Source organism: Notothenia coriiceps, unplaced genomic scaffold, assembly GCF_000735185.1.
Source record: "Notothenia coriiceps isolate Sejong01 unplaced genomic scaffold, NC01 NC01_scaffold00030214, whole genome shotgun sequence".
Lineage (NCBI taxonomy): Eukaryota > Metazoa > Chordata > Actinopteri > Perciformes > Nototheniidae > Notothenia > Notothenia coriiceps.
In genome coordinates this window covers 398,107-410,210 of record NW_011362915.1, presented here as the reverse complement: position 1 = coordinate 410,210, position 12,104 = coordinate 398,107, and the positions used below count along the sequence as shown (strand labels likewise).

Genomic DNA, 12,104 nt, shown 5'->3' with positions numbered 1-12,104 from the left:
TGCGAGAGTGATTGTAAATTGATTTGACTGTGTTGTGCGCCTCGGTTAAGTAACATTTGTCACGCTTGTGTTAGTATTATATAGGTGTCTGTGGCGTCGGTTTTTATAATATATTACGTGGTCAGATTAGTTGTATGGTCGTGCTTCCGACGCTTTCGAGTTTCAGGTGAATGGACCACGTCTCATGGGTACTTCGTTTTTTCAGCAGTTGTCAGGTGGGATAATCTGGATGTTTCGATAGTTCGTTCAGGGGGGTGTTCAGTGAAAAGCTCCAACTCTCAGTGTCGTTCAGTTCAGTTCGAGGTACGAAAGTCCAGGTTCGCTTCAGTCTGCAGTAAATGCTTTAAGAACTACTTATTCGGGTCAAAGGGCGTATAGATATTTAGTCTATGTGTCTGTCACCGAATACTGTTTACCTAGTCGTGCGTGTGGATGACTAGGAGAGTTTTATATTGTTTTATATGTGGTTGCTTTTGTTGATTGTCAATTAGTGACTTAGATTAAATCCTGGCTAATGCTTAGGTATAATCTAAGTATACCGCATTGGGTAGCGTTGACGGTCTTGGGCTTTATGGGATCGATCCTGAGTTTTATTCAGACATAGTTTGTTTTCCTTATGTCTTTTTGCGAGGTCCATTGTCGTGTTTAGTTCGTTTTAGCGTTATTAGTACCTAAACTTGGTGATTATTGTTGTATTGTAAGATTATGAATTTACAGACTTTATATGATTTCTTCTGGCTGGTTGTCGCTAGTTCTGTGTGTGGTGTTGTATCTATAGTAAAAGTTGAGTAAAATTGAGTATAGACAGGAGAAGGTGAGTAAAGTGTGATGTTTCTGATATTTATTTTTGTGTTTGTGATCCTGCCTATAGTTTTGGTAGTTGTGATATTAACCCAAGTTATAATTCTTTGTAACGTGTAAGTCAATTAGTTATGATTGTTATTGGTCTATGTTTTCTTCTATAGTACTAATTAAGGACAATGTTATTGTATTTTAGTTCCTTAATTACTTGATAGATGTTGTGTTTTTTGTTAGTATAGTTTTGTTTTAGTTTTTTATGATTTCATCTTAGGATTTTATTAATTGTTTAATATAAGTTTTTCAAATGTCGATTGAAGACGTGTGATTGATTGTGTCCTCCTTTTATTTGCTATCGGTGGTGAGATGTAAGAGAGGGTAGATGGGCTAGATGATTTTTATGTGTTTTTTGTTTTTTAGTTAGGGGGGAGAGGTAGACTGTCTGGGGCAGTCATAGTCCTCTTAATGATGTTCGTACTTCTGGGACGCGTTCAAGGATCAACAGGAATTGAAATGGCAATAACAGATATGTATGAGAAACTGGTAATTTAGCTCCTTAACCTTTTGGTTTTCATGTGAGTGCTGCAGCCTGGTATTTATTCTTTCGACAGGTTGCCATGATCTGTTAAAGTGTATTCGTGTATTTGCGGGTCGTTGTTTTTTTTTATTTTTGTTTGGGACTTGTTTTTTTTTCTTCTTAGGTTGTTAGTGCAGTGCCAGTGGATCTGTATATAGTGGAAAGAGCGCACTACTTCTAGTAAAAGGAGCAACGAATCGACGTGTAGTTGTCAGAGGCCTACAGTGCTACTAGTGTCCATGTCTAGTCCGAGTGGGAGGTTCTAGGATTGAGAAGAGTCGTGGGACGTATGGGCGACAAGAGAAGAATAATCGCAGTCAGCTGTGTATTAGGACTTAGGCTTTTGACTGTGCCATAAACACCTATTGACGATGCGGTGTTGTTGTTGGTGATGCGCGGTACGATATTGTGTGACTGTGAGACGGGGGCGGAAGATCACCGAATCTGTTGCCAACGCGCGGCCGCCTCGCTTTGGCTTATATTCAGTGGGTTAGGTGCAAGCGGCGCTTCTTTTCGTCTAGCTTTTGAGCGCAATTATGGGAGGAGCAGTGGTGATTGTTTGTTTATGGGTTCTGCGTTATTTTGTAAAGTTAAAGTTGTTGTTTGCGAGGTTTTAGGTTTTGCAAAATACTAGGGTTTCTAGTTAGACATAGTGTCGATATAGCTCATTCAGAGATTTAGTGAGTCTCAATGGTTCAGTTTCAGTTCAGTTCAGAAAATAGTACAAATCAGTTCGTTCATGAGTTCAGTTTTTTTATACGCTGAGGCAACAGATACCAAGGATGCTGGCTGATGAAGAAGATGAAGGCTTAGCATAAATGTTGGCTCACTATTTGGCAAGCAACCGGTCCCAGTTGCCCTGTTTATCTCATGTCTTATAAAAGCTTATTAATGATTTATAAAGTGTTCACAACCTAATTAATAAATTAATAACAAACTATCCGTAAACCCTTTATAAGGGTAGTCTTATTGTAAAGTGGTACCGACCAAACCTACTTGATAATAATAAGGGACTTCTGCAAGGACCATTTTAAGGGTGTTGTTTTGTATGAAATATCTCATTAGTAAAGTAAACACACATGAAGTGTCAAAAAGTATGATATTTTACTTTTAATAAAGTTTCAAATGGAGCAGGTTCAAGTAGCCCTACATTGATTAAGAGTGCGTATTTTCCACCACTGGACTAATGTTATAAATATATGACACTTTTGACTTTCCTGGAGACAACTGACATGAGTAACAGAGTCAGGTTGGTAATAAGCTTATTTTAGTCATAATGAAGAAGTGGAACTAGGATTGTAACATCGTACAAACACGTACTGGCTCTGCAAGTGGCGGCATTATTTCTCAAACAGCTCAGTGGTTAGATGAGACTGAGAGGAGGAGCTGCCTTCAAGGCCGCAGAGGAAACTTCCCTGTCAGTTTTGAGAGTGACAACAACGTGAGGCGCGGCTCGCACTCCCGCAGCATCAATTGCAAACCCAAACCACAAGAGTAAACATCTTTCTCCTCTGTGTTTCTCTGATTTCATCGCGAATTTGGCGGATTATGGAGTTCTAATGCTGTGCGTAAAAGGGAAGCAATGGATTTTCTTCTTGTTGGAAAACCTGGAGAATGCGCATTCATGGAAGTGCCTATTCTTCGAGGGTGAGAGGAAACCTTAACCTAGTGTGAAACCGTGAAAGAAACTCCAGCAGATATGAGCTCCACGGCAGCAGAGAAGGGATTCAAAGCGCCCACCATCCCGGCGATTATGTTCATTTTCGGGGTGGTGGGAAATGTCATTGCAATCGTGGTCCTTCGGATATCACGAAAGGAACAAAAGGAGACCACTTTTTACACCCTTGTCTGTGGCCTGGCAGTGACGGACCTCCTGGGCACCCTGCTGGCCAGCCCGGTCACCATCGCCACCTACGTGAAGGGCGAGTGGCCGGGCGGAGAGCCTCTGTGCCAGTACTCCGGCTTCATCCTGCTCTTCTTCTTCTTGGTGCAGCTCAGCATTGTGTTTGCGATGTCCGTGGAGAGATACCTGGCAATAAACCACGCATATTTCTACAACGAATACGTGAACCAAAAACTCGCCGCGCTTACTCTTTTGGCCATTTACATTTCCAACATTGTGTTTTGCGCACTTCCCAGCCTGGGGTTCGGGCAGGTGACGCGCCAGAAACCGGGGACTTGGTGCTTCATTGACTGGCAGAACAACCAGACAACCGTGGCAACTTATAATTTAATGTACGCCGGTGTGAACTCAGTCATCGTGCTGGCCACCATCATATGCAACGTGATGGTGTGCGGGGCTCTCATCCTCATGCACAAGCGGTTCATCCGCCGCACGTCTCTGGGCACGGGCCAGAGGCGCATCGCGGAGCTCCGGCGCAGGCGGAGTTTTGGACGGTTGGCCGGGGCAGAGATCCAAATGGTGATCCTGCTGATAGCCACCTCCGCTGTGGTGCTCATCTGCTCCATACCTTTAGTGGTGAGTACAACTGTAGCAGACACAGTGTGCAACCTACATGTGCGCACTAGATTTTGACGCGTAAAAATGACATGTTTTTTATAATACAACCACATTAAAATACAAGCAATGAAATAGAAATTAATACAAATATAAATGAAAAAGACTGTGCACATTTAAACACAACAATAGTGGCTCTGTTTGCTGTACAAAAACAGCATTTGGTTTGGGATATTTCTGGCTTAATTATAGACCAAAGGTAACGATACCAAGAAGATTTTCAAGATTTTTTGTCAAGGTTTTTAAATAAATTGGGATTTGAAGGAACTATCTCAATACATGAGCAAGAGTACAATATTTCACAATGAAGTATTCTAAAATGGAAATAGTCAAAGAAGGTAGCACATCTAAACTGATTAAAACAGCACTTAGTAAATCTACATAATTATACATTTTAGTAAAAGCAAATGTGTGGTTTAGAAAAGATTGGTGTAAACTGTCATGTTATTTCTTTGCAAACAGTCCCTGAGAGTTTGCTCTGTTGAGCTCTATCAGAGTTCAGTGCTCGGCCTGAGGGAGAGAGAGGATCAGGGCAGAGCGTGAGATTCCTGCAGGTGCTTCTGCAGAATGACATCATGCAAACTTAGTTTCTGCATCTGTGAGGCCAAAGTCAGTGATCAAAGTAAAGGACAGGTTGAGAGTCTATCTTCAAACAACATTCAGGTGCCAACTAACCCGTTTCTGCTTGCTGTAAACATTGAGTGGACAAAATCTACAGCCTTCTTTGTTATCACAAATAATACATTTGTTTCGAGCAGTTTTAAGAGATGAAGCTCAAAGTGCTTTACACTCACTTTAAACTTCAGCTGGTATTATTAGCAGCCTCAGTGAATATCTTCCAATGCTATTGTCTTCTCCCCTCAATAACTTCAGATAGACAACTCATCTTCCATACGAGGCATGTTAAAAAGGGATTATTTGAAGGCTATGTACTGGAACATTTTTCCTTTAATGATGAAATACCGAAGATGTTGTGACTTTGTCAAAAGTGGATTCTTAGTTTGACCCTGGGGAAGCCAGAGGCAAAAGGCTGTCCTACGGTGAAAGATGATGAGAACAGTTTTTACTGGCCTCCTGCCATCTCCACGCTGTTGTTACTAAGAAGTGACATTCAGCCTCGTGTGTATTTAGACTCGACCCACTCCATGCCAACCGTGTAGGAATATGTAAAATAAACATTGACTTTATTCTTGTAAATGAAGCGGAGACAAGTTGAGGCTTGTAATAAACACAAGCTTGAAGTGGATTCTGTTGAATCAGCCGATGGACAGAAAAATAATCTGTTACTATTTTGATCATCTTAAAGTACATACAAATGGGCAAAAATGATCCTTAAGATGAGGATTTCAAGCCTTTAGAGCTTATATTAGAATAAAGTAAATATTTTGGAGGGTTTTACGAGCTAAACATCTCCTTCGACAACTCTGTCATTATAAGGGTTAGTTTAGTTTTTAGGGTATTTGGTTAGTGTTTGGTGTTTTGTAGCTTGTGGGTGTTTCTTCCACTTACAATTACAATCTCCAGTCTATCTTATGATTTTACTCATACATTTGTATTTAATATGAATTCAATGTAATTGACTTTTAGAAACTAGACTTGACATTTTTACTTTTTTCTGACTGACTAAATGATTAATAAAAAAAGATGATGTGCAGATAATTGAAAGGGATGTCATCTTTAGAGGCATTTCTGTGTTGTTGCTTGTTCCTAAATGCATTTTTGTTTTCTCTCTGCTACAGTTGAGGATCTTTGTAAATCAGCTGTTCACAAACCAGACAGAAGAGACTTCTGGGTTGAACCAAGACTTGCTGGCCATCCGCATGGCTTCTGTCAACCCCATCTTGGACCCTTGGATCTACATCCTGCTGAGGAAGACTGTAGTCCTCAAGCTGATGGAGAAAATTAAGTGTCTGTTCTGCAAAATGGGCGGGCGGGGGGGAAGAAACGGCGGTCAGTTCCGATGCGCAGACGGTCGTCTTTCCTCCATCGTCTCACGAGATTCTCCCTCGATGGTGTCACGAGAGCTGCGGGAAATGGTGAGCACCTCCCAGACCTTCCTGTACCCAGCCGAGGGGAGGCCAGTACAAGCGGGGGCACAGGAAGGCTCCAGTCCCCCAGATGCACAGACGTTGACGGGGCCCCAAGAGGTGGAGGGGCCTCCGAGGGAGCTGGAGCCCAGTGATTTAGAGGAAAGAGCGCCAGGCAGGCCAATGAAAGAGCTGCCAATGTGCCCAAAGGACCCGGCTCTGCATGTGACCTTCACTGACGAGACCGCAAACACGCAGGAGAAATGCATATGACTGTCAGCATGACCTCTAAAAAAAACATTCCTCGCTGGGAAAATAACTCATAAGGAGCGCTGCAAAGAAAGGAAAAGCATCTGAAGACTGAACATCTTGCAGGCTGCTGTTGACGGATGTAAAACTGGACTAAATACTCATTCTCAATGTATAAATCTTCAGTCATATCTTTCTACGAAACACACTTAAAACGTTGCATAACACAACAGTTACATCAAAGAAACCAGAAGGCTTTGTAGACAAGCTCTTCTGTTGCACTTTGGCTGTGTGGACAACCTGCACCATGACTGTAAAAAAATGTGAAAAGTGATCCATGATGTTAATTTATTATATGTGTGTATTCTATGTCTTCTCTGTGAGAAGGTTGAGATGGGATTGAGCCATTTTAAATCGGTTTGAAGATTAATGTGTTCCGGTTTTTTTAAGGTACTTAGAAACATTTGCAAACAATTTGGTCTTAGGGTTTCACCAATCAGCTCTGAGCTCAAAGATAACTTTTAATGATCTCCTACATTTCATATCAAAAGGCAGCTACACTGAGGGCTTTTCCACAAAACAGAAACTTTCTGATGTTAGCCGGACTCCTAAAGAAAACTGATGTGTACATTTTCCAGCCCATTACCTTGCAGGGATCTTGTTTTCACCTTAATGTAATGTGCAATTCCTCTCATCGAAGAGGGAATTAAGGAAGGGAACGAAAACTGATGACTTTGTTAAGTTTCCTCTCTGATGAGTTTAAAGGTCTTGCCTTGTTGGATTTCCCTGTGGCATTAATTATATTGTTGCTATAAAGATTGATATAAATGCCATGTTCATATTTCAATGCTAAAGTTGTTGTTGTAGCAGCAGCTGGTGTTAAATTGACCTGCAAAATGCTGACTCATCTTGTAACAAACTCATAAATAAACCAAAATAAAAGTTGGTAAATATTCAAATATATTTGTGTCACTCTTTTTGGTGCTGTTTAGTACGACAGTGAATGGAGTTGATATGATATTAAGCTAAAAATATACATCATAAATAGTTAGTGTGGTTTAAAGTAAAACATGGAGATCTATATTATTATATAACAAATATATATATTTTTTAATGATATATACATTTGAGGATTCTATGTGTCTTATATGTATATAAATAACATCTTTTTGAACATGGAAACACAAAACAATGGGCATTTCACTCATTTCTGACTTTATAGACCAACAAAAATAGCTGATTAATTGAGAAATAATCTGAAAGGTAATTGAAATGAGAATAATCCTGAGTTACTGCCCTTTCTGTACAGAAAATACATCTATTTCACCGTAGAAAAGGCTTCTGATAGCAACGTCATCGCTGAATCATGGCCGGAAATAAAATATTGATCTGTGCTCAATAAAAGGACTGATTATGGAAATGAAAGTCCATACTGATCTTTTGGAATGAATGGATGGCGAGCACATCTTTAAAGTGGCCCATTGTATTGTGTTCCTTCACTGTGATTTGATTACATGCTTTGCCTTTACAGACCATTCATATGCAAACAACCTATACCACACTTCAGGAAAGGGTAAAACCATTTAACATGAACCTACTGAAAAGCAAAGAAGCGCTTCAAGCATTTACATAAAAAAATAATATAACGTAAAAGCGCTGCTTATTTATTTCTAAGGAAAAAAAGAAGTTAATTCCAAGTGAAATGTAAGCATGTCTTCGGATCAATGCTCTACAAAAACATGTTCCTTTGCCAGCCCGCCACAGTCAGTGCCATTCAGTATCTGACAGCATGCAGATCAGCTTTCTTCTCTTCAATCTCTTAACGCACTGATTGTTTCAACACATGTCGAACCACTATCCAGTTCAGATGGCACAGGCCGCTCACCTGCAGACGGATGGCTTCCTCACCCTGCAGAAGACTTCCAGATGCAACATGGCCGACGTCCAGAGGCTTCCCAGAGCCGTTAACCCTCCCTCTGAGAACAATGTCCGGTTAAACAGAGTGTTGACCTCAGACCCAGAAATCTGCTAAAGCTGGGGAGTCTCTCGGGAAATAGTGATTGACAAAACAGATTGACAAAACAGTTGTGAGGAGAAAAGAGGGATTCTTCTGGGAAATCAGCTCATTCTCCACCTCCTCAGCTAACGGCAGTCATATGCAGTGTGACATTTAAAGCCCTGACGCCTGTGAAAACAATCAACTTTCACTCAGAAGATCCCACTCAAAGAGCAGCGTGTGTTGATCATGCAGCCTTTAGCTCAGGAATGGAGTTAAGAGCAAAAAGAAAATTCCAGGAAATGACAGTTTCTAGAAATACCTACAGTATTGAGCTATTATATCTTGCTTAAGGGTTGTTTTAAGGGTGAGCTGAGTTCAAACTGAAGTTAGATTTATATGTTTTATGGGATGGTTAGCACTACCAGGAACTAGAAGATGCATGAAATAGTCCAGAAAATAGACGTAATTTCCCAACTTATCAGCATCATAGAAAACTTAATAGATAAGATTTACCAAGCGTAACATCCTATTTCCTGGCTCACTTAACTCTTGAAGTGGCCGTGTGGCTGTGTGTGTTTTCTTATTTGGTCTTCCCACTCTTAACTTTAAGATATATATCAGTGTTTTGTGAGTGCAACTGGATGCTGGTACCTTTTAAAGGCAAGACAATTTGTTGTATCAGGTTTATTTATTTAATCTTAAACAGCTTCAGATCTCATTTTAAGCACATCATCTCTGGTAACACAATCTTTTCAAAGTGGTGCTTGTCTCTAGTGGAGGACAGCCCTAATGTTTTCTGAGCATCATACAAGCAGCTGTAAAATAGATGAAGTAAGGCTTGGTGAGCACAGATATTCAACATTTGGCAAATGAATGATTCACTTATGTTCATTTTCACTTAAAAGGTCAAACCTATCATATTTGTTTAGTATGCACGATTGCACGTCTTTCTGATGTACTGCTCAAACTGACTCTCAGCCGCTGGACTCTCCCCTCACATGTTTATTTAACCTGAAATCACCCGGCACACCCTGATCACACACAGGTGATCTGCAGCATCCATCTTAATAAACAGCCTGTGAAACCAACTGCTGCGTCAGCGATAATGGGTGCGTGCCACAGGTGAGGGTGTGACTATAGCTCATTATAAACATGTGTTCTCTTTGTCTCTGACGGATATCAATTTACAAAATCAAAGTGAACACTTTGTATCATAATTACTGTACAGAAACTTTGTAAGCTGCTTTTCTGCATGTCCAGTTTACTTTAATGCAAATACGTTTCACTCTGGCAAGAAGTTTCTGACTTGATTTAATTCCTTAAAGGACCTTTTTTTAGAGGTATTCCCACAGCACCTGTATCTCGGGACTTCTTGTGGCCTTTTTACAGACACTCAATTATTTGGATACTTACGCTGCCCTACCAAGCTGAGAAAGACTTCAACTGCTCTGGAAGTGAGACCGAAATGTCTTATTTCTCAAACATTCATTTCAAACGCATTTTTACAACACTTTGCATGAATAGCACACAAACAAATCAATCCATCAATAACTTTCTGCATGGTGATACAATGCTGAAATGGACACGATTAGTCATCCAAATCCTCAAATCTATGAACTCCAGGGGCCGTATTCACAAAGCATTTTATCTTACCGCTAGGAGTGCTCCTAACTCGCGCTAAAACATTTTACGTAGGAGTTTTTTCTTAAAAGTTATTGACAAAGCCGCTGAGACCTACTCATACTAAGGATAAATCACTAAGAGTGAACTAAGAGTGACGCGCCGTTGCTATGGATGACGTCTATTCTCGTGCATGAGTTTAGAAGCGGTCAGTACGGTGATTGGTTGTTCAGAGTAGGCGGTCTCGGTGAAACTCATCCGCTACATCCCACAAACGAGCCCACTAAATCACCGAAAAACAAGGAAATAGCCTCGGCTAGAAATGTATTCCTATCAAATAGTTATGGACAGTGCAGTTAGCAGAATACACGCATGATGACAAGTTTGTGCAGACCACGATAATGACGTTATATATGCACGTTAAAGAGAGAGAGGAAACAATAAAAATACGTAAATTGCATTAAATCGAGGAGGCAATTAAAAGCACCCTGCAAACTATTATCCAATGAGCATATTTCCAGCACTTAAACACTTTCAATAACAGCCCATACCGCCGTTCAAGTCCCCCTATCATGATGAATGAAAACAATCTGCGTGTTGATGGAATGTACTTTCTTTCTATTGACGAACACGTCCTCATCTTTTGACCGCACGGGTGTCCACTCGCCACGACGTGATGATCGAGTAATCCATTTGTACACAATGGAAACGAGAGACTGCCCTGATAGTTAAATGTTTTAGTTTCGACTGTGTGAGAACATAGTAATTAATGCACATGTCCTTTGAAACATTCCGGGACGCGAAAAGACGTACAGGCAAATGAAATTACGTTTATGCAAAGTGAGACCGTTCTTCAAAGACTGAACTAAATTAAGGAATTTCCTGGAAAAAAATCTCCATAAGGGTGTCGTGGACATAGAGCCCTGAAGAACACCGGAAAAATGTCTGTGAGTTAATAAACCTATGAATGCGACGGGATGGTTCGACTCTTTCTGAAGTTGACGAGACCTTCACTCTGGCTTTACAGAATAAAGAGTTTGTAAGTAAAGTTTGCGTAAAAATGTTGTGAAACGTACTTATCGTGTGTTTGTTTAGTTAGGTAGTTATTGAAAGACGTACCACTATGTTACGACTTTACCTGTGCTAATCAGTAGGTTTAGGAGTTTAGATACTTGAGGTCCCCGGCATAAGTGTTTCGTAAAATAGAATGGCGATCCTCACGAGGATTGAGCGCGATTTTGTAAAATGCATCCTCAAAAAAGAATTTTCAATAACTGTTTCGGCGACTCTGGATGAGTATGATTCCTATTTAGTGATTCTCACTTGATTCTCACTGCGCGGCAACGATACCTACTGCAGATAAGAGCACGTACTCAAATCTTCGCCAGTCATGCCACTAACCAACAAGTCTCATCCGCCAGAGCCACTTTGAGTAGGCGATGTAGGGTGTTTGCTCGGGTGATTTAGTGGCTTTTTGTTCCTTTATCGGAGCCGATCTTTACATAAGGATAGTTTATCAATACCTGTCACGTCAATCGTCTTATGTGCGTACTACTGTTCAAACACGTCTGGTGCTATTACTGCAATATATACGTGCAATTTCTCTCTCTCCTTTGTTATTTTTATGCATTTAACGTAATTTAGCTCCTCCGTTAATTTTCGTGGGACGTTTGATAATAGGTTACTCGTATAAAGGTCGTGAATTTGTGAAAGTTATTGTCGGGTATGGCGGCAAGTTCAGGGGGATAGTACTACTTACTTTTGTTAGACGCACAACTACCTTACATGAAAGAAAGATAACTGCTTGTGCAGGAGTAGAAAACTACCCGCGTTACCCATAAAAATACACGGCAGGGCAGTAAGTTATCGGTGGCTGGTGTGCCCGGTATGGAGGTAACGGTACCTTCAACCGAAACTAGGACACACAACAACTAACGAGTTTTCCTTTTGGCCTGATTTGACGACCTAGCTATACACCCAGATCCTCTCCGCCGCAACTACGCCAAACCAAATAACCGGTGTCGACGTGAACCTACCACGCTATAAGGATTGTAGCAGCCGGTAACGTTTCAAAACGTAAGAAGGGACGACGATCTTATAGCGAAATCACAACGGGGTTTGTAAAATAAAGGCCTGATTTAGCCCAATAAGGACAATCAGCCCCTACAATCAACGTAGGGCGTGATTAAGGTGTTGTTCAACTATGGGAGTGCTAATCCGGTATAGAGTACTAGTTAAGTGTCAGAAAGGTAACCAGAGGTTTTTGTAAGCAGAGAGTCGGTAAAAGTCTAAGAACACTATATACCCAGAATGACT

General features: G+C 40.8%; 1 protein-coding gene across 1 annotated transcript; it reads left to right on the top strand.

Moving 5' to 3' along the window:
* Positions 1-2,751: 2,751 nt before the first annotated feature.
* LOC104959373 (prostaglandin E2 receptor EP4 subtype-like) lies at positions 2,752-7,128 on the top strand. Its single transcript, XM_010787259.1, has 2 exons — positions 2,752-3,854; positions 5,633-7,128. Exons 1-2 carry the CDS (start codon positions 3,075-3,077, stop codon positions 6,191-6,193), a joined length of 1,341 nt encoding a protein of 446 aa, XP_010785561.1. The 5' UTR covers positions 2,752-3,074; the 3' UTR covers positions 6,194-7,128.
* Positions 7,129-12,104: the final 4,976 nt, after the last annotated feature.